The sequence below is a fragment of the Perca fluviatilis genome, chromosome 11 (genome assembly GCF_010015445.1).
Source record: "Perca fluviatilis chromosome 11, GENO_Pfluv_1.0, whole genome shotgun sequence".
Lineage (NCBI taxonomy): Eukaryota > Metazoa > Chordata > Actinopteri > Perciformes > Percidae > Perca > Perca fluviatilis.
In genome coordinates this window covers 30,496,514-30,521,599 of record NC_053122.1, presented here as the reverse complement: position 1 = coordinate 30,521,599, position 25,086 = coordinate 30,496,514, and the positions used below count along the sequence as shown (strand labels likewise).

The following is a 25,086-nucleotide window of genomic DNA, read 5'->3' as shown; positions in this document are numbered from 1 at the left end:
TTGCAACCCTAGTGGTGATTTAATAAAAAGGGTTGCCACATGTAGAAATTAGTTTTTTTTTTTAATTTTTAAAATTTTTTTTTTATCTGATAAAATACAACTATTTATAATAAATGAGACACATAATTGCTGCAGACAGTTTTTGTTAAGCGGCATTGTGAGCGGAGGCGTCGGCCGATTATCTCAAAATGGCATTAATCAGCCTATCACTAGGAAAAACTACTGAGACCACAGCACTGATTCACCAGCTGAAAACGGAATGAATAAACAATGAATAACTCCAATAATCAATAAGACAAAGAGATATTGAACAGACTCCTCAGCGCACCATGTCTCTACCTGACAAGCTAACTGTTAGATGGTGAACAGGATCCTGTGCTTGGGACAGATGGCTTCCAGCCAACATTATCTCTGCAAACATCAGTTGACCTTGTCAGTGTCAGCAGGCACCTCGTCTGCCACGAATGTTTACAAGTAAACCGTGTTTCCTTTCCTATGGGCCCGTCCCCGCAGCCACAGCTAATTAATTCTAGCATCTTTTGGGCCCTCCTCACATGAGGGCCCTGGGTACTCAGTACCCTTTCCCCCCCCAGTCTGACGCCCCTATTCACACACAATGAGGCATATTTTCAGTTGTAATTCAACAGTACTTTTTTGAGGAACTATAGGGCATCTACAAGGTCTACAAAATTAATTTTACAAGACATTCTTCATAGGGAAACCAAAACCCAAAGTATAGAATGAAATATTACACTGACTCACTTACCGTTTTTAATTAGTGCTGTCAAACGATTAAAATATTTAATCGCATTAATGTCATAGTTAACTCACAATTATCACACATTTTTATTTATTCTAAATGTCCCTTGATTCTGGTTTCCTTCGCTGTGTGTGTGTGTGTGTGTGTGTGTGTGTGTGTGTGTGTCCATACACAATGCATAGGAATTATCTATCTATATATCTATATATCTATATATATATATATATATATATATATATATATATATATATATATATATATATATATATATATATATATATATATATATATATATTTACTCTCAAATAATAACAATAAATCCACTATTAATTACATTATCTTAATACAGTGTAACTACTTCAACATGTAAATAATGCACCTAAAATACAATCGTGAGCAAGGGCGTTCAGCAATCGCTATTCTATCGAATCAACAGCCACGTGCAATTTAGCTGGCAGGTGAAGAATACAACAACGAAAATCACCAGTTAACTTAATTTAAATTTGCAAGAACTATAGACTAATACAATAACCGGCTTAAATGAACTGACAGCATAAGTTATACGACTTACACTTCTCAAAGACGCACACACGCGATCTCAACTGGCTAATCCTCCGCCGAGAGGCGCGCATGCCCGCTCGCGGTGTGAAGCACATGTCCGTGCTATTCTCTGACATGCACATGTCTTTAACATTAGATGTGAGATGATTATCTTTTAGATGTGAGGTGGTGTCAGACTTGAGTCTTTTCAAGTCTTCTAGTTAGGGCTTGGTGATATGGCCTAAAAATAAAATCCCCAATTTAAAAAAAAAAAAAATCCGATTTAAGATTTAAATCTATTTCTTTCTCCCTCTACTAAAAATCTGCAGATGACAAAGAAATTGTTCAAAACAAGTTTTATTTTGTTTTGACTCATACACACACATGGGGCATTTACCATTATGATTATTCATGCCAATTTTGTGGAAATATAAATTGGTTTGAGTTTTTTTTTTTTGGGGGGGGGGGGCTATATATTCAACAACAAAACGGATGCGTGAGATAAAGCTATTTTCACACATACAGGTGGTAATTCACTTCTCGTTCCTCGCTAAAAGTTCAAATCATTTTAAAGTTATTGCGCAACCTTGGCCCTATTTTCACCTGTTGCTGAGTAACGTACGTTAACATCCCATGGTCTCTTGAATGTAGCATACCTGTAGCAAGCTCCTTCGTAGCGATAAAAACAAACGTCGAAGCGGAGCTCTGTGCTACAAAGCGACGATTGCAAGTTGTTTAAGCCGCTACAGACCTCCGTCACAGCTCGGTTGTATCAGCGGCATTTAGTAGATGTGTTGAGCCGCAAAAGAATTCCTCAACACCGCCTCTGGTGCCCCGCATGGTGCTCCTTCAGGTCAGCTGTAGCTGGTGGTTCAGTTACCGAGAATAGGTGACTCTCAGCCGGGGACAGTGCACCGCGAGCGGCCGGTCATTTCGGCGGAGATTACAGATAAGTAAGTGATGAAACGACTGGTTAATAATTAATGATAGTCCCTGTCGCTGCCATGTTGTTTGTGTATCTCTATGGCAAACGCGCGGGGGGAGGGATGAGCCCGTTCGGAGCTACGGGAGCCCAGAGGGGAGCGTCGGCGGATGTTAAGGAGAAAATCGATTTTTCATTTAAACAAATCCACGTTGACTACACATTCGAGTTAATCGATAAAATCGATTTATCGCCCAGCCCTACTTCTAGTGTATGGTAGGCATTATTTACACAGTTCTTCTGTGTTTAGTGAAGGCCATTGAAGAAGCATAACACAGTATTTGTATTTGAGAAAAAGCTACCTGTTAACCATTAAGACTAGTGAAGACCAGAAGGGCTTGATGCCATCGAGACACATTCTACTGTCTTTTTAAAGGGGGTTTGCAAATGGTGAAAAAGCAGCAGACATGTTATTGATTGGTCCAAACTAGGATGAGCACATAATCGGTCTGCTTGATATAGAAAGGAACTTATAGCTTTGTGTTGGGACATTTCATGTACAATGTAAACAACTCGGGGTCCGCACTAGACACACAATACATGCCCATTACATCACAGACATTCCATTACAAGAGTATATGTAAAATCACATCAACATGCAATACACTTATCCACGCCCACATACACATTATAAAACACAAATAATTATATAATATAGAAGTAGAATTTAAGAATAATTATGTAACAATAAGAATCATACAAGACTTGTACAGTTTCCTGTATTCAGTCTTTCATCTGCATGCCAGATAGATGCCCCTGCATATACATTTTGAAAGATGATTCTTTTAATCAACCGTATATTCAAGGGTATATTGTGGCTCGATACAAAGTGGCTAGAATGGTGTTTTTTCTGCATATTTGGGAGCTCTGTCTGCCTTTGGGGATATCTTTTACTAAATGGGATTGCATCATACATGACAGACTTTCCTTTGCTCCATGCAGGTAAAGCGAGAGGTGGGTGACGTCAGCATTCTGGTCAACAATGCTGGGATCGTGACAGGAAAGAAGTTCATGGATGCCCCCGATTCCCTGATTGAGAAGACGGTGGAGGTCAACACCATGGCTCACTTCTGGGTTAGTCACACACAGCAGACCACACAGCTAAGCTTTGGATCCATGTCCTTTCTTAGGGAGACTTTTTCTTCTTTGAACATACAGATTTAGAGGCAGGTCAGTCAATATTGTAGAGTTATTTTCTCCAGTTGTCTCCCCATTTAGCATCTCTTCATTATCTCTTCAAAGATAAAGTTCTATCCTTAGGTGTAGAGATGCACCGTTCCATCAATCGATCGATCAATCGGTTATCAGCCACCCGTCTAAATGGGCCAGTTGCCAGCTGATTGGCCGATCAGTCTCCTATATCTGACACAGTGGCAGCTGCAGCACACAGTACAGCCACACACACATCATCTCCTGTGTGTGGAAGTTCTTCAGCGCCAGTGAAGACATAAAGCTCACAATTTGTAACAGCTGCAGGTCCAAAACAAGCCGTGGAGGAGCAACCTTAAAAACCTGGACCAACTAACAGAATCAGACCCATATCATCACAATCCGGTGGGCGATATGGACAAAAAATATCTCTATTTGTGGCGATTTTGACGATAATGATAATTCGACGATATCCTTTAAAAATGTGTTTTTAATCACTTTTTAGTTACTTAATCACTGATGATAATAATGGGCACAATCTTGAATGAAAACAGTTCTTATTTATTTTCTTTAAAATGTAAGTATTCAAAGACATAAAATACTAATTGAACTAGTGTAGGAACATTGAACTCTGACTCAACATTCAGTTGAACACCTCTGCTGTAATGTAAATTGTGCAGCATACAAGCAAGATGAAATCATAATAATAAACAAAGGGCTCTGTTCTGTAACATATTGCACACAACCATGTCCTTATTGGAAGCAGTCCTTGAGATGAGACAGGGCAGTGTCAGGCCAGGTTTTGATAGTCCTACTTGGCTGTATAGTCCTTCTGACCGGGATTTATGCTGGGATCAGGAGTAGTTGGCTGTGACCTGACTGGCCCAGGTGAGGGAAAGGTGCAGTTTTGTATGCTTTCTTGATGTTAGAGTATACATGGTCTAGTGTGTTCTTCCCTCTAGTAACACAATCTACATGCTGGAAAAAGCTGGGGAGTACAGACTTTAAGGACACCTTGTTTAAGTCCCCTGCTACAATATTTATCCCCCGCGCGCGCGCTGCACTTTCTTCCCAAACTTGTGCTAACGTTAGCGTCAGGGGCTATGTAGACGGCAGTGTGCTGTTTTCGTGGTAAATAAAATGGCCTGTATATTACCGACAGGGCTTCCAGGTCAGGTGAGCAGTGCTGGGCAACGATCCTACAGCTGGTACTCCATTCATTGTGCACAAAAATGCAGTCCTCTGCCTCTGGTCTTGCCGGAGTTCTTGTCTTGATCCTGCTGGTAGCTAGCTCGCTGTGCTACAACAATCCCCGGAGCGCCCAGTCTGGCTGTGTCCTCCGGGATGTTATGAGCCGCCTGGAAGGCTCTCGTAACGGCTGTGTTGTATTGTAGTCCCATATTGATTAGTTCAGTGTGGCTGTACTTGTATAAATATACACCGACAAGAGAGCTAGTAGCCGCTGCACAATCGCGCGCCGCCATCTTTGTTGACATTAGTGAATGTCTAGCGTTCCAATGCGTGTTTTGAAGTAATTTAAATACTCGATAATGCCAATTTGCACATCGTTAACACAACAATGATGATATTATCATAGACGATATATATCGCCCACCCCTAAAAAACTATATATATATATATATATATATATATATATATTAGGGCTGTGAATCGATTAAAAAATGTAATCGAATTAATTACATACTCTGTGATTAATTAATCGCATACATAATTAACGGTGCCTGAACCGATACTTTTTAAGAAAGTAAAAAAAGAAAAGAAAAAAGAAGGGTACTAAACAACAGTTGGTGACATTAAAGAAGGGCTTGTTTATTGCTAAGGCCATATGGTCAAAATGAAATGATTTGATAATAATCTATAACAATAACTTATTTCACTAGTAAATTGCTGTTGAACGACAAAAACAACCACCAGATGGGAAACGGACATTTACAATAACTTCAAATGCACCACGAGGCTGTAGTTTACCAGTTTCATTGAACGCACCGTCTGTGTTGTTTTTCCGACGGCAGCTGCAGATTGTTAGCCTAGAAATCTAGACGCACCCTAGTGGCAGCTGGCTTGTCAGGCTAGCAGATTGTTACATACCGGTGTTGAATCCTCTACAGTAAAACAGTCAAACTTTACACCGTTTAGCGTTAGCTGTCAGCATTTTAACAGTGTTTAATCCAGGTACTAGCTAGCGGTAGGCTAACGTTAGCTGCTGTCGAGTATAGTGTTAACTAGCGTCACGTGCAGCGGTGTTTGTGTTGCCTGTATCGTCTGTTTCAGAGCATCAGAGAGAAGAGCAGACATATCAGTGGCACCAGATTTCGGTAGCCAGGGTTGGCAGGAAGAAGTAACAAGTAGCTAAATGTTCCAATCAATGATCCAGGCAGCACATTCTCGTCTCCCTCCTTCATTTTACTGCAGTCAAGCCAGCCTCCACTTCAAAATGAGCGGTCAAACTAGCCACCCCTATATTTCGCGGTGCGCGTATACACTTGCTATTACGGTGAGACCGTCAAAACCAAAAACAGGGAATTTTCCGACGAAGGCAATTTCCCATTCATTTATTCTGTCTGCCTGCCTGTCTGTCTGTCTGTCAGAAAGAGAGAAAGAAAGATTTTAGCACACCTCACAACCTGTCATTGCATGATATGCTGAATTCCAAAATAAGAGCCCCCCCAAAACTCATATATACGCTGTTTTGTCTACACATTCAGAAAATTATAAAAATAAAAGTCCTAGCTTCCACAGACCAATTTCACATCAGATGGAGAGGACACCTTCTCAAGGTGTCAACTACAATGTTTCAGGACATTCTGATTTTGTTTTCCAAAATAAGAGCCCCCCAAAACTCATATATATGCTGTTTTGTCTACACATTCAGAAAATCATAAAAATAAAAGTCCTAGCTTCCACAGACCAATTTCACATCAGATGGAGAGGACTCCTTCTCAATGTGTGATCTACAATGTTTCAGGACATTCTGATGTTGTTTTCCAAAATAAGAGCCCCCCCAAAACTCATATATACGCTGTTTTGTCTACACATTCAGAAAATTATAAAAATAAACGTCCTAGCTTCCACAGACCAATTTCACATCAGATGGAGAGGACACCTTCTCAAGGTGTCAACTACAATGTTTCAGGACATTCTGATGTTGTTTTCCAAAATAAGAGCCCCCCCAAAACTCATATATATGCTGTTTTGTCTACACATTCAGAAAATCATAAAAATAAAAGTCCTAGCTTCCACAGACCAATTTCACCTCAGATGGAGAGGACTCCTTCTCAATGTGTGATCTACAATGTTTCAGGACATTCTGATGTTGTTTTCCAAAATAAGAGCCCCCCAAAACTCATATATACGCTGTTTTGTCTACACATTCAGAAAATCATAAAAATAAAAGTCCTAGCTTCCACAGACCAATTTCACATCAGATGGAGAGGACACCTTCTCAAGGTGTCAACTACAATGTTTCAGGACATTCTGATTTTGTTTTACAAAATAAGAGCCCCCCAAAACTCATATATACGCTGTTTTGTCTACACATTCAGAAAATCATAAAAATAAAAGTCCTAGCTTCCACAGACCAATTTCACATCAGATGGAGAGGACACCTTCTCAAGGTGTCAACTACAATGTTTCAGAACATTCTGATTTACAGTTTCAAAATAAAAGCCTGTCAAAGTCAAATATGAGACAAATTAGATATGATTTTGGATTCACTTCAAAAGGAAACGCCCTGTTACCACAGACTAATTCCACTTGAGGGTTATAGTACACTACCCCTTGGTGTGACCCATTAAGTATCAAGACATTCTGATGTGTAGTTTCAAAATAAAAGCCTGTCAAAATGTCAAATATGAGACTAATTGCATGATGTTGGATTCACTTTAAAAGGAAACGCCCTGTTATCAAAGAATAATTCCACTTGAGGGTTATAGTACACGACCCCATAGTGTGACCCAGTAAGTATCAAGACATTCTGGAAAGCTGGAAAGCATGAAGACATGCTGGAAAGCATCTTCTGTTGGGGGTAGATTTGCTGCTGACGAATCTCTGGTAGATGCTAATCTGTACCTCAGCACATCCAGGTTGGATGTCCATCCAACTTTTTCTTTTGGCCATGCAGAAGGAGGGCATACCTTCTTGCCACAGGCAAAGCCTCTTCCAGGCTACCAGAGAGTCCACATTTAGTAATTGCCTGTAACTTACAAAGATGGGTCTTCAGTCTTGTGAGGGCAGTGGCCTTCCCAATTCTGTACAAACTGCTTGTGGTGTTACAACCTGTGAGGACGTGTCATGCAGGTAAACAATCACAAAGCACTGCTCCAAGCTTCTGAGCGATCAACTAGGGACAAATCTTTCCTTAAGGCCATGTCCCGAGTGCATAAACACTGCTGAGGATCCAAACATCCCTTTGCTTGAATAGTATAGCAGCAAAACTATTACATCTGTATCATCACATTCAACAATTAGACAAGAATGTGACTGTGCAAGGTGTATTGCATGTACAGTGCCTTGCAAAAGTATTCACCCCCCTTGGCTTTTTACCTATTTTGTTACATTAGAGGCTTTAGTTCAATGTTGTTGTTTTTATCTGAATGTTATGTGATGAATCAAAACACAATAGTCTAAGTTGGTGAAGTGAAATGAGAAAAATATACATAAAATTATTTTTCTATTGGATTGAGGTGTGTTTGGGGTCATTGTCCTGCTGGAAGGTGAACCTCCGTCCTAGCCTCAAATCACGCACAGTGTTACAGGTTTTGCTCAAGAATATCCCTGTATGTAGCTTTGTCAGCACCTACATCGCCAGTACTGGGCCAACAAGTGCTGAGAGCCTTGTACCAAACAGCAGTGTGGCGTCACAGCCACCTGGTCAAACCTCTTCTCTGGAACCCAGTTGGAGGATGGAGGCTCAAAGAAGATGGGTGCATTGAACCTGTGATGTTACAGAAGACACCAGCACCTAAAGAAGTTAGAGACATCACCCACTACTATACTGTAAAGACGGAAACTGCAACGATGCTACCAAATGCCAGTGTCTTTCAGTGGGCTTGACCTGCACAGAGTCTTGCTCTTGCCCTTTCCCAGGCTATCCAAATATGACCCACTTTGTCACTGATGACAATGTGGATGAGTGACAGTGGTGTGTTGCAGTGGTAACATCATGGGGAGCTGACCTCCCCAAAGTGGCCACTGGAGATGGCCTAACCCCCAGAATGACTACCAAAAGCAGTTCATGTTCCAAATGGTTGCTGCTAGAAAGAGCTTGAGATTCAGTGATGAGGGGGGTCATTCCCCCTCACAGTGTTTCTTTTGTTAGATTGCCATTTGTTTGTTTAAGACAGTCATTTAATTTGTATTGTGTTAAATTATAGTTTTATTAAAAGGCTCATTAAGGTCAAACTGCAATCCTGAATCCTGGTCTCCTGTTTGTGCTATGGTAAGGTGTTATCTTTCGATTTCAATCTTTGTTTCCATATGGACTATATAGTACAAGGTGCCATATGATACCACTGATAATGGGCTTTGGACTTGAGACTAAATTATGTCAGTGTTCCATCTTCTTTCATTTTAGACACATCATACATTGAGTGAAAGAACACCCTGATTTGTCATGCTATATTTACACATTTGGTATTGCTGGATTAAGCACAACCCCACTTTTCCAACAAGAAATCATATGTGTTTCTATTATAATCCTAACCACAAAGTAAATGAAAACATTCTGCATAGATATTAATTTTTTGCATGTTCGCCTATTTTAGGTATGTCTTTATTTATTCCATACATCATGATATTCACATCCAGTCTTTTCTAGTAGGTAAAGCAACTTCCTGATTACAAACATGCTAAGTTTCAAAGCTCTCAGAGCTTGTGTGATTTATCTGCATTAGTTTAGATGCCTTAACTCCCATGGACAGGCTATATTTTAGTCCTTCTTTGGTTTTGGGTTGTGTAACAATATCTGTTAATTTAACAATCTTAGCAGTAAAATATCTTTATCCAAGAATCAATTTCATATATGGGAGACCCTAGGGATGAGGAAAAACATTGTTGGGTTTAGTTCTACCTCCAGTAGGGGTATCTCAAAAACTAAAGCCCTTTTTGACCATTTGTCACCAGCCTAAATATGCCTCATATTTGAGACTTTAACAGGCTTTTATTTTGAAACTGTACATCAGAATGTCTTGATACTTAATGAGTCACACCACGGGGTCGTGTAATATAACCCTGAAGTGGATTTATTGTTTGATAACAATTGAATCCAAAATCATATCTAATTTGTCTCATATTCAAGACTTTGACAGGCTTTTATTTTGAAACTGTACATCAGAATGTCCTGAAACATTGTAGATCACACCTTGAGAAGGTGTCCTCTCCATCTGAGGTGAAATTGGTCAGTGGAAGCTAGGACTTTTATTTTTATGATTTTCTGAATGTATGGACAAAACAGCTAATATATGAGTTTTGGGAGGCTCTTATTTTGGAAAACAACATCAGAATGTCCTGAAACATTGTAGATCACACATTGAGAAGGAGTCCTCTCCATCTGAGGTGAAATTGGTCTGTGGAAGCTAGGACTTTTATTTTTATAACTTTCTGAATGTGTAGACAAAACAGCGTATATATGAGTTTTGGGGGGCTCTTATTTTGGAAAACAACATCAGAATGTCCTGAAACATTGTAGATCACACATTGAGAAGGAGTCCTCTCCATCTGAGGTGAAATTGGTCTGTGGAAGCTAGGACTTTTATTTTCATGATTTTCTTAATGTGTAGACAAAACGGCTAATATTTGAGCTTTGGGGGGCTCTTATTTTGGAAAACAACATCAGAATGTCTTGAAACATTGTAGATCACACATTGAGAAGGAGTCCTCTCCATCTGAGGTGAAATTGGTCTGTGGAAGCTAGGACTTTTATTTTTATAACTTTCTGAATGTGTAGACAAAACAGCGTATATATGAGTTTTGGGGGGCTCTTATTTTGGAAAACAACATCAGAATGTCCTGAAACATTGTAGATCACACATTGAGAAGGAGTCCTCTCCATCTGAGGTGAAATTGGTCTGTGGAAGCTAGGACTTTTATTTTTATAACTTTCTGAATGTGTAGACAAAACAGCGTATATATGAGTTTTGGGGGGCTCTTATTTTGGAAAACAACATCAGAATGTCCTGAAACATTGTAGATCACACATTGAGAAGGAGTCCTCTCCATCTGAGGTGAAATTGGTCTGTGGAAGCTAGGACTTTTATTTTCATGATTTTCTTAATGTGTAGACAAAGCAGCGAATATTTGAGCTTTGGGGGGCTCTTATTTTGGAAAACAACATCAGAATGTCTTGAAACATTGTAGATCACACCTTGAGAAGGTGTCCTCTCCATCTGATGTGAAAGTGGTCTGTGGAAGCTAGGACTTTTATTTTCATGATTTTCTTAATGTGTAGACAAAACAGCTAATATTTAGCTTTGGGGGGCTCTTATTTTGGAAAACAACATCAGAATGTCTTGAAACATTGTAGATCACACCTTGAGAAGGTGTCCTCTCCATCTGATGTGAAAGTGGTCTGTGGAAGCTAGGACTTTTATTTTTATGATTTTCTGAATGTATGGACAAAACAGCTAATATATGAGTTTTGGGGGGCTCTTATTTTTTGGAAAACAACATCAGAATGTCCTGAAACATTGTAGATCACACATTGAGAAGGAGTCCTCTCCAGCTGAGGTGAAATTGGTCTGTGGAAGCTAGGACTTTTTTTCATCATTTTCTTAATGTGTAGACAAAACACATATATATATATATATATATATATATATATATATATATATATATATATATATATATATATTGTGTGTGTATATATATTGTGTGTGTGTATATATATTGTGTGTGTGTGTATATATATTGTGTGTGTATATATATGTGTGTGTGTATATATATATGTGTGTGTGTGATAGATATATATATATATATATATATATATATATATATATATATATATATTATATATATATATATATGTATGTATATATATATATATATGTATATGTATATATATATATATATGTATATGTATATATATATATATATATATGTATGTATATATATGTATATGTATATGTATATGTATATATATGTATATGTGTATATATATATATATATGTATATATATATGTATGTATATATATATATATATATGTATATAGTATATATGTATATATATATATATATATGTATATATATATGTATATGCAGGGTGCCAGCAGAGAGAGAGATTACTGGGATCTCTCTCCGTCTCCTCAGTCAGTAGTTGTTGGGCAGGCAGCAGGACGCCCCAGGAGTGAGAGTTGATATGATATAATACACACACACACACATATATTACACTCTTGTAAATAGACACTGATTCATAAATAGGTTTGTATAAATAAATAAATAAATAAATAAATAAATAAATAAATAAATAAATAAATAGGATAGATTATGAATAGACTGTATAATTGGCTTACATACACCTTATTTCTTCTGGGAAAATAAAACATGACCAGTAACCATTTGTTTGAGCAGAAGGTCCTGTAACCTGCTGCAGTTTTGGAGGAAGGAAAAATGTCAACGTTTTAAATGGACAATGTTTTTAATTATGAACATATAATAAAATTTGCATTAAAATGCTTAAAGCAACACTAGAGAACTTTTCCCGCTTCGGTCCCCCTACAGGTTGGAAGTGGAATTGTCCATTACATTACATTATGCAAGTTTGCCAGATCGGGTAGCGCGAGCTGTAGTTCCAATGAGACAACCTGTAGGGGGACTGAAGCAGGAAAAGTTCTCTAGTGTTGCTTTAAAAACGACTATACAGGGTGCCTGGGTAGCTCACTTGGTAAAGCGTGTGCCCATATACAGAGGCTCAGCCCTTGCCGCAGCGGCCGGCTCTTTGCTGCATGTCATTCCCCCTCTCTCTCTCTCTCGTCTTTCATGTCTAAGCTGTCTTAACAACAATAAAGGCCTAAAATGACCTCTAGTGGCAGAAAATGCAGCCCGGTCTCATGGAAGTTCGTGTAAATGTGACGTTATTTGAATCTATTGATACGTGTTCACGGAGACGTTTTTGTCGTTTTTTACGTGGTGGACAACACGAAAATGTGAAGTAATGTATTTCAGTGGGAAGCATATTTCGTGGCCACAGCATGAAATTGTAGGGAGTAATATAAAAAGCCGAAAATCCGCGTAGGGAGGTTGGTCGGGGTGGTGGATGGGTCAAACAACACAGGACTTTCACCCGGGCGAGCGGGGATCGCGTCCCTTTTGCAGAGCTTTGTTTCCCGGGGATTGCGTCCCTGCGTGTGGCGTTTTGTCCCGCGTGTTACTGTGGCGTGTCTCCCGGCGTTTAAGGCGGGTTGGAAAATGACATATTGTACGTTTTTAAAGGGAAAAAAATACAAAATGTTCGTGTATGCAAGGCAGATTTAAAAAAAAAAAAATCGTAAATCGGCCAAGACAATTGCAATTGGTGCATCTCTACTTAGGTAACATGACGACAACTACCAAACTTCATCTGCTCATAATGACCGTGAGATGCAGTTGAAAGCTCTACAAGTTTTTTTATTTGATGTTTTTTATTTGACGTTTTTCTTTTTTTTTGGTCAAAATAATTAAGATAATGAATCAACTTGCCGTGTATTTAACTGACCTACTTTGAAAGTGGTTGTCAATGAAATCCCTGTTTAGGTTGCTATATTTAGTTTGATGGTTTGTGTGTTTTCTGTCTCTTTCTGCTCAGACCTACAAGGCCTTCCTTCCTGCCATGATTGCCAACAATCACGGCCATCTTGTCAGCATTGCTAGTTCTGCTGGACTCATAGGAGTCAATGGATTGGCAGGTGTGTGTTTTCTCCTCCTCATCATATGCATGTCTAATGTTACAGCATCTTTCAAATTCAAAAAAGTTTGTTTGTAGAAAAATTCTGGTGAAAATTGGTAGTCTAATGGTCGGACTGCCACTTCCTTCCTTCAGCGTGACATCGTGTTCATGTTAGCCAATTTCTGTTTGGGTCAGATGTCATTTAGTTGAGTTTTGTCCTAACCAATCGGTAGCAAGTTAAGTCTCAGTGGACACAGAAGCTGTAGCTGGTAGCAGTTGCTAAGACCAGTAAACTTAACGTCTTTCACGCCATTTAAAGATATACATTACCGGTCAAAAGTTTGGGGTCACTTAGAAATTTCCATTACAGACAGAATACCAGCTGAGATCTGAGTTGCATTGTTTTTTTAATCAGGGCAGCAGTTTTCAGATTACATTATGTGTTTACATAATTGCAAAGGGTTCTCGACTGTTGTAGACAGAAGTGGCTGAAGAAACGCTTGAAATTCTATGCTTTTTGGTCTAAACGTCATACCCAAATTAAAAGTGGTACAGCTCCCATATACTTTGACACTCAGGGGTGTGATATCATTGGAAAGGTAACACACTCAAGTTTTTGTTACAATTGTCAGGGTGATTCTAGGCCTTACTGACAAAGTTACAGAGGCTAGAATGGAGTTTTTTTGTTTCCGTCCAAGTCATACATCTGTACAATGATTAGAATACACTGCTGTAAACACATCTGACAGGTGACCGACAACACAGGGCATTAGCCACATGTCTCAGCTTACTACAGAAAAAATCCAGAATCCAAAAGACTCAAAATGGATTTTATAAGATATGTCTGTGTGTTTCTTTTATTTCCATTTGAAAAGTGCAAAGAAAAAAGCCGAAAAACTACAAAATACAACACTTCTCAAATACACAAACACACCCACATCAATCACCTTTCCAGTGATATCCGGCACACCCCAGAGTGTCAAAGTATATGGGAGCTGTACCACTTTTAATTTGGGTACGACGTTTAGACCAAAAAGCATGGAATTTCAAGCGTTTCTTCAGCCACTTCTGTCTACAACAGTCGATAACCCTTTTGACATTATGTAAGCATTTAATGTAATCTGAAAACTACTGCCCTGATTAAAGAAAACAATGCAACTCAGATCTCAGCTGGTATTCTGTCTGGAATGGAGTGGAATGGAAATTTATAAGTGACCCGAAACTTTTGACCGGTAGTGTATGTTTATTTGTAAGTCAAGTTAAAACACCCATACAGCTGCTTTTATGCTTGTTACCATGTTCTGACCAATGGATTGAGCTAGCTCTGTCCACATTCTTGGTGTCACGGGGGGGTACAGGGGTTAGCACTGTGGCCTCACCGCAAGATAGGAAATATTCCTTACATTAAAATACTGAGTCAAGTTTATCAGTATCAGTCATTCATCCTGTCCTCTGTCCTCCTCCCTCTGCTGAGGTGAATCAGGTCTTCACGCCAACATCCGATGGCGTCATTGATGTGCATAATCATTAGCCATGTGGATTTTCCGCTGAAGGAGGGGGGAGGGTCTGGTTTCGGCTCAGCCAGCAGCAAAGTTTACAAGAATTTCTCAAATTTTACGATATGTGGCAAGCTAAGATAGACAGAATGCATACAGACTGCATATAGACGGCTTTTGTCATCATCCATCTATATACAATTCAGTACAGTACACAGAGGAATGGATTGGTGTTTCTCTGGTCCCGGTGGAAAACAGTCATAAGGTGCAGACAACAGGATCCAAAAACATTTTGTATTTTGTTAAAAACAAGAAAAAACTAAAACTGTTAATCACAAAAACAGGTACAGAACATGCATGCTTAGAGTCAGGGCTGATCATAGAAAAATCCTCCTGGTGGTCTTCAAACCAGTAGAAGTGTTGTCTGCCTTTGCCTCAATTAAATATTCACACGGACGCAAACACAAACGCCCAATTAACAAAACACTTCTCTAATTAAATGACATGAACTCTTAAGCCCTGCTGTTAGTGTTCAAAACTGCATTTTAAAGTTTAGCATTTTGATCATGCTGGGTTTAAGGAGAAGGTTGACTCTCTCCTCCACAGATATTTTACATAATACTGTAGGATACCACAGAAGATATGGGAAACGATTAACCCTTGTGTTGTATTCTGGTCAAATTTAACTGTTTTTAAAATCTTAAAGTGCTCATTATGCTCATTTTCAGGTTCATAATTGTATTTAGAGGTTGTACCAGAATAGGTTTATGTGGTTTAATTTTCAAAAAACACTTTATTTTAGTTGTACTGCACATTGCTGCAGCTCCTCTTTTCACCCTGTGTTGTTGAGCTCTCCGTTTTAGCTACAGAGTGAGGCATCGCACTTCTGTTCCATCTTTGTTGGGAGTAGGGTTGGGTACCGAAACTCGTTGCCAATAGGGAACCGGTGCCGACGTAAACAGTACTAACGAGACCAAATAAGAACGAAAGTTTCGGTGCCTCATTTCGGTGCTTGACTTTACACTACACCTGACAGCATGTAACGTTAGCCTACCTTTAGCTAGCAGCTGGATTAAACACCGGTAAAATGCTGACAGCTAACGTTAAACAGTGTAAAGTGTGACTGTATTTCACTGTGGAGGACTTCAACAGCGGGATGTAACAGTCTGCACTGCAGCGCAGCAACAGCTGCCGTTGTCGCAATTCATAGATATACAGTATGTTTATATGGTAGGAATTAAACAACACAGACGGTGCGTTCACTTGCAGCTGCCGTTGTCGGAATTAAACAACACAGACGGTGTGTTCACTCGCAGCTGCCGTTGTCGGAATTAAACAACACAGACGGTGCATTCACTTAAAACAGGTAGCCTCGTGGTGCATTCACAGTAATTGTAAAATACCCTTTTCCCATCTGGGGTTCAACAGCAATTTACTGGTGAAATAAGTTATTGTTATAGTTATTACATTAATAACTATTATTATTAAATCTTTAATTTTGACCATGGCCTTAGCAATAAACAAGTCACTGACTGTTGTTTACTACCCTTATTTTTTTTCTTCTTTTTTTTTTAAACTTTATTGAAAAGTACCTGTTCAGGCACCGTTTAGGCACCGGCACCGTTTTAAAAGTATCGATTTAGCACCGGAATCGAAAAAAAAACAAAAACGATACTCAACCCTAGTTGGGAGTCACGCATGCTCAGTACCTAGGTAAGCACTGCTAGCTAGTCAGTTGCAGAGTATGAGGGCATGCCACGCTAGCAGCTAGGTGAGCATTATAACGTGTGTTACAAAGTGACGCACGTTTGTCACGGAAGTCCAGTGTAGGCTGGACTACAACAGAGCTGTTTGGAGCAGTTTGTGAACAGTGTTTTCTCTGGAAGATTTAAGTCCCTTTGGGGTGGACTTTGGGCTTTTTCACTTTGTAAACCTGTAAATTTGAGCACTTTATTATTTTTGTTGTTGTTGTTGTTATTATTAATTTTATTTTATTTATTTATTTTTTTCCCATCTGATTGCTTTAAGGCCAGTGAGAGGAAAATTGTAACGCTCTTAGTCTGGTAATAAACACGTAAGAAATGTCGTCCATTTTCCCTTTCCCAGAATAGATAGGTGGTGTAGCCAGACCCCACTCCAGTGCTTACAAAGCGCTGTGGAGAGAAGTCTGGCATGCTCTCAATTTCAATTAATGTAAGCAGTATTTTCAAAGTCACATTTTTTTGTATTCAGCATACTATACTTTAGCTACAATAATATCTAAGGAGAATGTATTTCATGATTGTACCTTTTTTTTTTTTTTTAAATAACTAGTAAATAAGTCTATAGTCTTGCTGGAATTTCTGCAAAAACATGACCTTACCCATTGTGATGAACAGTTTTGACGTGCGTGGCACGTTAGTTGGTTGACCATTGTGTTGTCCAGTGTGATTTAAGGCTCTTCGTCTCATCTAATGGCGCTTACCCACTGCTAGTACCAGTTCTGCTCGACTCGACTTGGCCGCGGTGCCCCATCCTGCGTTTTCCGGTGGCAGATTTAGTACCGCCTCATGCGTGAGGCGAGTGTGGCTGGTCGTCATAGCGACGCTGCAGGAAACCGCCGTGACCTAACGCCACACACACACACACACACACACACACACACACACACACACACACACACACATTGTCTTGGCATGTGGCTGTTGCCACTGCCAGGAGACAAATTTAGTTTCAAAAGAAGCTGGAGACAGCAGAAAACCCCACCGCTGGCTAAACTATTTAAAAAATGGCGGGTTTGTTCAGGACACCCCAATCTGTCGCTATAGCAATGATGACGCAGTGATTAGTGCCGATTCTCTCTGACCAATCAGTAGTCTGCAGGTTTTCACGTCCCCTTTTGGTATTGCCCCAGCTCACTTGGAACCTCGACGGAGGTGATCCTAAAAAAAGTACCAGTTAGCAGGTACCAGGGACTTGTTTCCATAATGGAAAAACAAAAAAGGCAAGTAGAGTCAAGGCGAGTCGAGCAGGTACCACGTAATGGACAAACGCTATTAATTAGTAAAATGTAAGAACCTAATGTTTAATTCACACGCTCTTGTCACATCGTGGGAAAGCACATTGCTATTGCCAGATGAGTGAGTGAGTGAGTTTTCCGTAACCACTTTAGGATGAAGGCATGTTGGGTGGAATTAGCAAGCTAACGTTAGCTTAGGAGCCAGCAGCGGGCCGTTCAGGCTCGGTCCATCATCTCCCACCGTAGGGAGAATTCTTTGCCGAGACAACGGACGACAGCCCGGGAGGGGGACAGTGTGGTTAGCCATCTCCCCGTGTATGCTGTCATCCAGCAGGGAGTGCCCCTGCTGATTCGAGCAAACGCTGTTGGTTGTGGGTATCATAGCAACGTTATCCGGTTTCCCTTGTTGAATGACGAATAGATGACTGCCGTCTGCTGGTACGGAGAGTTATTTCCTCTCACGCAGGCGCAGAACGTATGTGGTACTTGGCCGTCGACTGTAGTCTCTGCGGTGTGTTGCAGACAAAGGCGACAAGGGCCGACAAAGAGGCCACAGTCGACCTTTGTCGCCACTAATTCTTTGGGCTCTGTTTAAAATTCAAAATGCCATTTCATCATAGTGGGGGTCGTCGTGGACACGGGCAGACTCCTCTCTTAGCCATCGCAGTTTGATATTCAGAAAACTAGCTGCTGCAAAAAGTGCGTCTTTGCTCTCCAGTACAGCAGCTAAATGAGTCTGGATTGCCTGAAAAATATAATTTCATCCGTTTTATTATGGTTGTATAATTGCTATTTAATCATTTAAATGATGCAGGCTGTTTGCTGTAAACCTGGGATTAATAACAGATTTTATTTATTTTATGATGCTAAAATTACTGTTGATTTACATGGAGTCTGGTGGTTTTAGCGAACGTGATTTTGAGGATGTAAATGTGCAATGTAGCTGCCATTATAAATATATTTGAATAATATCAATATTGCATTAGACTTTATATTTGTTGACACTCAATATGAAATTACTTGTTATGGGGACCCTATTTTAAAGTCGGTAAGTTAATTGAACGGTTTAGACACCGCTTATACTTGGTTTTGTTTTTGCCTAGTGTTTAATATATTGAAAACAAACACCATTGAAGAATTTGACATGGTTAGTACCATTGCTCTGTGTGATATGAAAACGGTATGGTAATGTGCCGTCAGAGCTTCCCCTTGCTACAATAAACTATAAATGCCTGATGTTACTTTGTAAAAGTAACTTAATCTTCATACAAAATGAAGAGACAAATCCTGAATTTGTTAAAGGAGAATTCCGGCCGATTGTTTTTTTTTTTTTTTTTTTTCTCTTTTTTTTCCTGAATCTTGATCGCTACCGGCAGGATCACGTGAGGGCCCTGTTCATGTTGCACAGACATTTTAATTGCATTTGTGTCTGTTAAGAGGCACAAAGGCACTCTTTTTAAGATGCCCCGACAACTGGCATTTTGGCTAACTGGGAGCTCTGGACGTAGCTGCAGCAACTCCAGTTTGCTAGCACCGATTTTACTTGTTTTTTTTCCTATCGTCAGTACTCGGAGATACAGTATATAGCGATCAAGGTTCAGGAATTCTCCTTTAACTAAAAACAATATCCATTAGACACAGCAGGAAAGCTTTATAATTCTAAGGAAAAAAGAATGTATGAAACTAGATGTGGATATGCTGACAATAAAGATGCGTATTACGCATCTGCCAAATCTAAACAGGGCTGTGATGAGCATCATTACATTCCAGGCGATGTTTCATCTTACCATCACTCATGCTGCTTTGTGTCTTCAGAGTGGTTACAGAAAATGAGCCGAACAAAGTTGCCACACATCTGGCGAGAACACTGTGCTTTCCTACGCTGTGACAAGAGCGTGTGAATGAAACATTGAGCGGTTACGTTTCAGTAACTGGCTGGCTGGCTGGCTGGCTAGTTAGCTAGGTAGCTTGCTAGGGGGCTCAGTTCTCAGTTAAGCACCAACCACAGTGCAGAGAGAGGAAGAGAGGTCTGCAGTCTTTATATTAAGTTTTATGATAGAGGACATTAGTTTATTTTATAATATGTAGATGGGTATAAAAAGCAGGAACTATCATCTGTAGCTTTAGGCTGAATCCCATTCCTCCCCTTAACCCTAACCCTTTCTCCTTCCCCCTAGCCCTTGTCCCTTGAACCAAGTGGCAAGGGCTAGGGGTGAAAACATACCACTATGAAATGGGACACCACTTGGTTACAGTTATGTCACCACACAGTATGATCACAAACTTCCAAGATACTGTCTGCAAGTGTGTGTATGTCTATTGCATGGGTTTTGACAAGTGTCATATGCATGTATATATTTTATAGTTCTTTTATGTTCACTTTGGTGGTGTATATGTTCTTATCTGTGTGCTACTTAGGTTTGTCTGCAATACATATTTTTAAACCCACTGCATGGTGTGTTGTATATCTGTTTCAGTTATCACTGTTTTGAATGTCATTGATGTTCAGAAACACTAGTCTCTATAACTCTAACTATGTTTGTTTTCGGTTTAGAGGAGAGATCTGACCCATTTAACTTATCTTTATTAAAGTTAAAGCCGTACAGCTTTATATAAATGCATTAACCATCTACATCGGTTAGATTCTCCGCGATTCAATTAAAGAAAAATACTATAGTATTCTGGGCAAATAAAGACTCCCTAATGACTGTTACGCTTCATATAATATAAGATTTCAAAATAATGGATTTATTGCGCAATTGCTCCGAAAAGACACTGCAGTTCCAGTTGGAGTACAAAGCCTCTACTCTGCATTGATCTGGATATATTGAATTTACTATTTAAAGGTATAGTTTTAAGTCTATACATCATCATCGTCGTCCTGTGGGTGTAAAGGTTTATGTCAGATTGGTTGGTGTCTCGTTCTGTGGATCCCTGATCATCCTTTCACATGTTGCTGTTTTTTTTTTCTCTCCTCTTCTCCCTGCAGACTACTGTGCCAGTAAGTTTGCAGCAGTAGGTTTCGCAGAGTCTGTGGGTCTGGAGCTGCTGGCAACTGGGAAAGATGGTGTCAAGACCACCATTGTGTGCCCGTACTTCATCAACACTGGAATGTTCAATGGGTGTCAAACTAAGTAAGTTGACTGTTTTTTGTTTTATTTTATTTCAACAGGACCTACAAGTGGTGTAATTTTATATTATTAACGCTCAAAGCACATGAAGCCATAAAAAGCTATGTTATCATGTCTTAGTCTTGTTGCATTTTGTAGAAACAAAATGTTTTCGTCATATTGTACTGGGGTGGAGGCAGGAACCTCAGAATATCTCCAAAACTGGACAAATAAATGCCAAACTATATGCATGGAGAGATCCCAGTGTAGTACAGGTGTAACAGTACCAAGGTTATTATAAGTTTTGCATTTTTCATTAGTTTTTATTTTTATTTCGTTTTGACTTTTTCTTTAGTTTTAATTAGTTTTTAGTTTTTGAAAATGCTTAGTTTTAGTTTAGTTTTTATTAGTTTTAGTCTTTTTTTGTAATATGGGTTATTTGTCAGGGGCAAGATTCAAAAAGGTCAGAAAAAGTATTGTGTAATAATAGGTCAACAAAAACATCATACAATTTTAGAAATATGTATTCACAATGTATTCAACAATAACACCAGTAGGTTACATAAAATGTACATATGGTCATAAATATGTAAACAGTCTACACAAGAGGCTGCAGTAAGTGCAAAATGTGTAATTGACGTGTTCCAGGAAAAAACCTAAATAGCCAACAGACTAAAAAAGACATACATGAACAGGTGTTTTGAACTTTGGTTGAAGTAAAGTGGTGAACTTTTTGAAGTCAATCGACTCACACAGTTGTGTAGACATCCCACTATCAATACACATATTAACTGTTACGATACTCCAAATCTTCGATAAAAGTTTTGATTCTAAGGTTGTTGGTTTTTTTTTTGTTTTTTTTAAAGCACAGGTTGCTATGCCATGATTCGAATAATATTCGAAGATTCAATGCTCAAATGCAGCCTGTTATTAATATGTACTACACTACTCAGGCTTATGCATTGTCAATGCCACTATAAGCATGTGGTAAAAATAATCTTAAAAAACGAAAGAAAGCCCAGCCGAAAAGATTTGTCCACAAAAAAAGTAACAAAAGTGTTAGCCACAATGCTCATGGCATCGATAATTAAGCCAAACGGTGCTGTCGCTGCTATTTTAGTGATTTATAAGCAAACCTGTTTCTTGCAGATTGTCCCATAACTGAGAATACAGCTGCCATATTAGGCGTGCTGCCAGTGGAAGAATATGGTACAGAATATGGTACAGAGCATATGGTAATAGCAGAGCAAACTGTGGCTTTTTTGTCGACAACGGTCAGTGTAACGCTCATCAGTTAAATTTTCTAAGCACAAATGGACATTAAGAAAAACAGAAAAATAGGCTCCAATATCCAATTTTTCATTTTTTTCCGCCTTGACAAATTAAAAAGTTGGATCTTTAAATTGTTTTTCCAATCTTCTGTTTTTATTTAGAAAATTACAAAATTGCGTCTGGGCTCCAATTATTCAATACTGCAATGGTATTCTCTCCCTCGTTCTGCCTAGCTACGCCCCACCCCCGACTCAAAACCATCAGTTGCAAGCACCTCTGACCCCAAAGTCTATCAGTTTATTTATTTTATTTTTGGTCCATATGCAGTTAATGACCTGCATATTCCGCAAAGTAGAGGAAGAGAATACCATTGCAGTATTGAATAATTGGAGCTCAGACGCAATTTTCTCAATTTCTGATCCTCTGAATAAAAAACAAAAATTGGAAAAACTGTTTAAAGATCCAATTTTTTAATTTGTCAAGGTGGGAAAAAAAGGAAAAATTGGATATTTGAACCCATTTTTCTGTTTTTCCAAATGTCCGTTTGTGCTTAGAAAATTGAACTGATAAGCGTTACACTGACCGACAACGCAAACGTTGTCAACATAACGCTGGAAATCCAAAATACTTCCACACCGGCGACTTCAGTGAAAGAGGAGGGGACTCCGGTTCTGTTGATGGGTCTCCTGCATCTGCCATGCTATCTTTTGACTGGCTCTAGCTAAATTAGAGGAGGTGACTAGTTGCAGCACTTCAACATGTGTGTTTTTTTTTTTTTCGCTTGACAAGCCGACCGGACGCGACATGGGGGCGTGGCAGCATCGACGATTCCATTTTTTAATTCGAAGTTCGAGATTGTGACTTAATTTTGGGCGATTTCGAATTAAAATCGAAATCGTGACACCCTTAATATTAACCCATGCTTCCTCCAGCTTTTGGTGTTCCTGTGTATTTACTAACCAGCAGCTATCGGGTCGCCGGTGAAAGCCCTGCTGTAGTGTTCTCTGTCCTACGGTTGTTTCCATCATGCTGCCTGGCCCTGTACCATTTATGTACATGGGGTTAGCTTCTGTTTTGGGGAAATGGGGCTTGGCGTTCTCCTTTACCTTGTTAAGGTAAGTTAGGTTAGCCTGCTTGTGCACGCTTCTCAAATGTAGTTTCAAATTTGTGGGATTTTTCCCTTTAGGAAATTTTCCACATATTTTACCACCTTCCACTGCGAGGCACTTGCTTTTATCTGACACAGTCATAATCAAATTCAAATGCTTTCTTCCAACTTTCGGTACCGCCGTGATGCCAGGCGAGGTGCACGGACTATATTGTGTTCACACACATAAACAGCCAAAGAAATGTGGCAACCGCTGGCAACAAAACTACGTGCTGGAGAGCCCAAAAGCCTGGGCGTTCATCAAACGTGTTTGTGTACGATTCATTTTGTCATTAATTTCATCGTTAACAAAATCCTCATCCAGCAGCAAACATGTATTAGTGTGCCATTGTGGCTGTGTGTGTATTTAGTTTTTGTTTGTTTTTTCCAACCTGGACCCCATTTCCCAATGCATTAGTGTAGACACTAATCATTCTATTAGACCTAATAGACTGATGTGAGCAACATTTTTTTTAAATTGGTCCAGTATTGAGCTTGAAGACAGTGACCTGTGAACCGGGCTGCAATGTAACCTAATGGGATAATTATGCACCCTCGATTTTTGTCCACTTAAAATGGTTGTTTTTGCCACTGACAGGTTCAGATTGTTACTAAAAGTGTCTGACAACATTATCGATCTCACGAGGTGACGTCTTGTCTGAAGACAGCGGTGTGGAGAGTGGAACGTGAGTTGGGAGAAAGGCTTTCCGGGATTCTGTGGTTTTGGAGTAGGCTATAGAAATTAAAGGTTAATGTGATCTAAAATATTTTCAGTGCCATGGCTCAATATTTAAATGATTTAGACTGTGTGGATGAGGTCATTATACAGTCCCAGTGTTGAAATGTTCCCTTTTTTTTTTATTTTTTTATATGATAACAGTTTATCAAAGATGCCAGTGGGCAAAATGCTGCCTCAGTCCCCAGCAAGAGTATTACGTCGTACTTTGATTTATTTTTCTTTTTTTTTTTATCTACTGTCTGTTCAAAATAAATGTAAAGAAACTGATCCTCCATTAGTTTTTTATCCCCTGTACCAAATTGCACTGAAACGTGACATCTTTGTACTGTGTACACGCCTAGTAATTAGTCATTAATAATTTAACATTATCTCAAGCAAGGAGCACTTTATTTTTTTCACTAACCTGTATTCAAGTCTCTTCTTTATTCCGCATCATAACAGAGACCAGACCTGCAGTAACTTAAAGATAAACATGTTCTATACATGTAGCTTGTAAAGTGATACAGATCCGGTAATGTAATGCAGGTTCGGTATCGCACGTTGCCAACTTGTGTTACTAATAAGTCAAATAAAACATGTGGACTGCGGCTTTACATTACTAATATGGACAGGTCTGCATGCACATTTTCTCTGGTCCCAACACACACACTTTATCGTTCCCCTGGTAGCTGTAACCACCTTAACGACCTTAAAGAGGTTTGCTCTGCACTTTTGCATTTCTTCCTAATGGCAGAGGTTATTTAGAGAAGAGGGGATGTTGACTGCCTGCCCTTACAGACTCTGTATGGGCTCATAGTCTTTCTTCCCTATTACCCTTATATCTGTTTTGTACATGGTGGCAAGCCCGCTTTCAGTTGCACGGTTAGGTTGTCAAACCATGCTGTAATTACAGGTCTAATGATGCTCTCTAGAGCCATTTTCACATATGAACTCCAGACTATTTTCCGAAGAATTAAGTCCCGACATAGTCTACCGACAGAAGTTCCTGAATCTCAACGTTTCTCCAGTTAGAC

At 39.4% G+C, this 25,086-nt stretch overlaps 1 protein-coding gene across 5 annotated transcripts in view; it reads left to right on the top strand.

Annotated features, from left to right (window-relative positions):
• The window catches only part of LOC120568640 (epidermal retinol dehydrogenase 2-like), a 42,276-nt gene that overhangs the window by 3,264 nt on the left and 13,926 nt on the right, over positions 1 to 25,086 (top strand). For all 5 annotated transcript variants that reach the window (XM_039816284.1, XM_039816281.1, XM_039816283.1 and 2 more), the window contains 3 exons: positions 3,225 to 3,356; positions 13,231 to 13,330; positions 20,795 to 20,939. In XM_039816284.1, the coding sequence (XP_039672218.1) occupies positions 3,225 to 3,356; positions 13,231 to 13,330; positions 20,795 to 20,939 (377 nt within the window). The remainder of the gene's footprint in view (positions 1 to 3,224; positions 3,357 to 13,230; positions 13,331 to 20,794; positions 20,940 to 25,086) is intronic.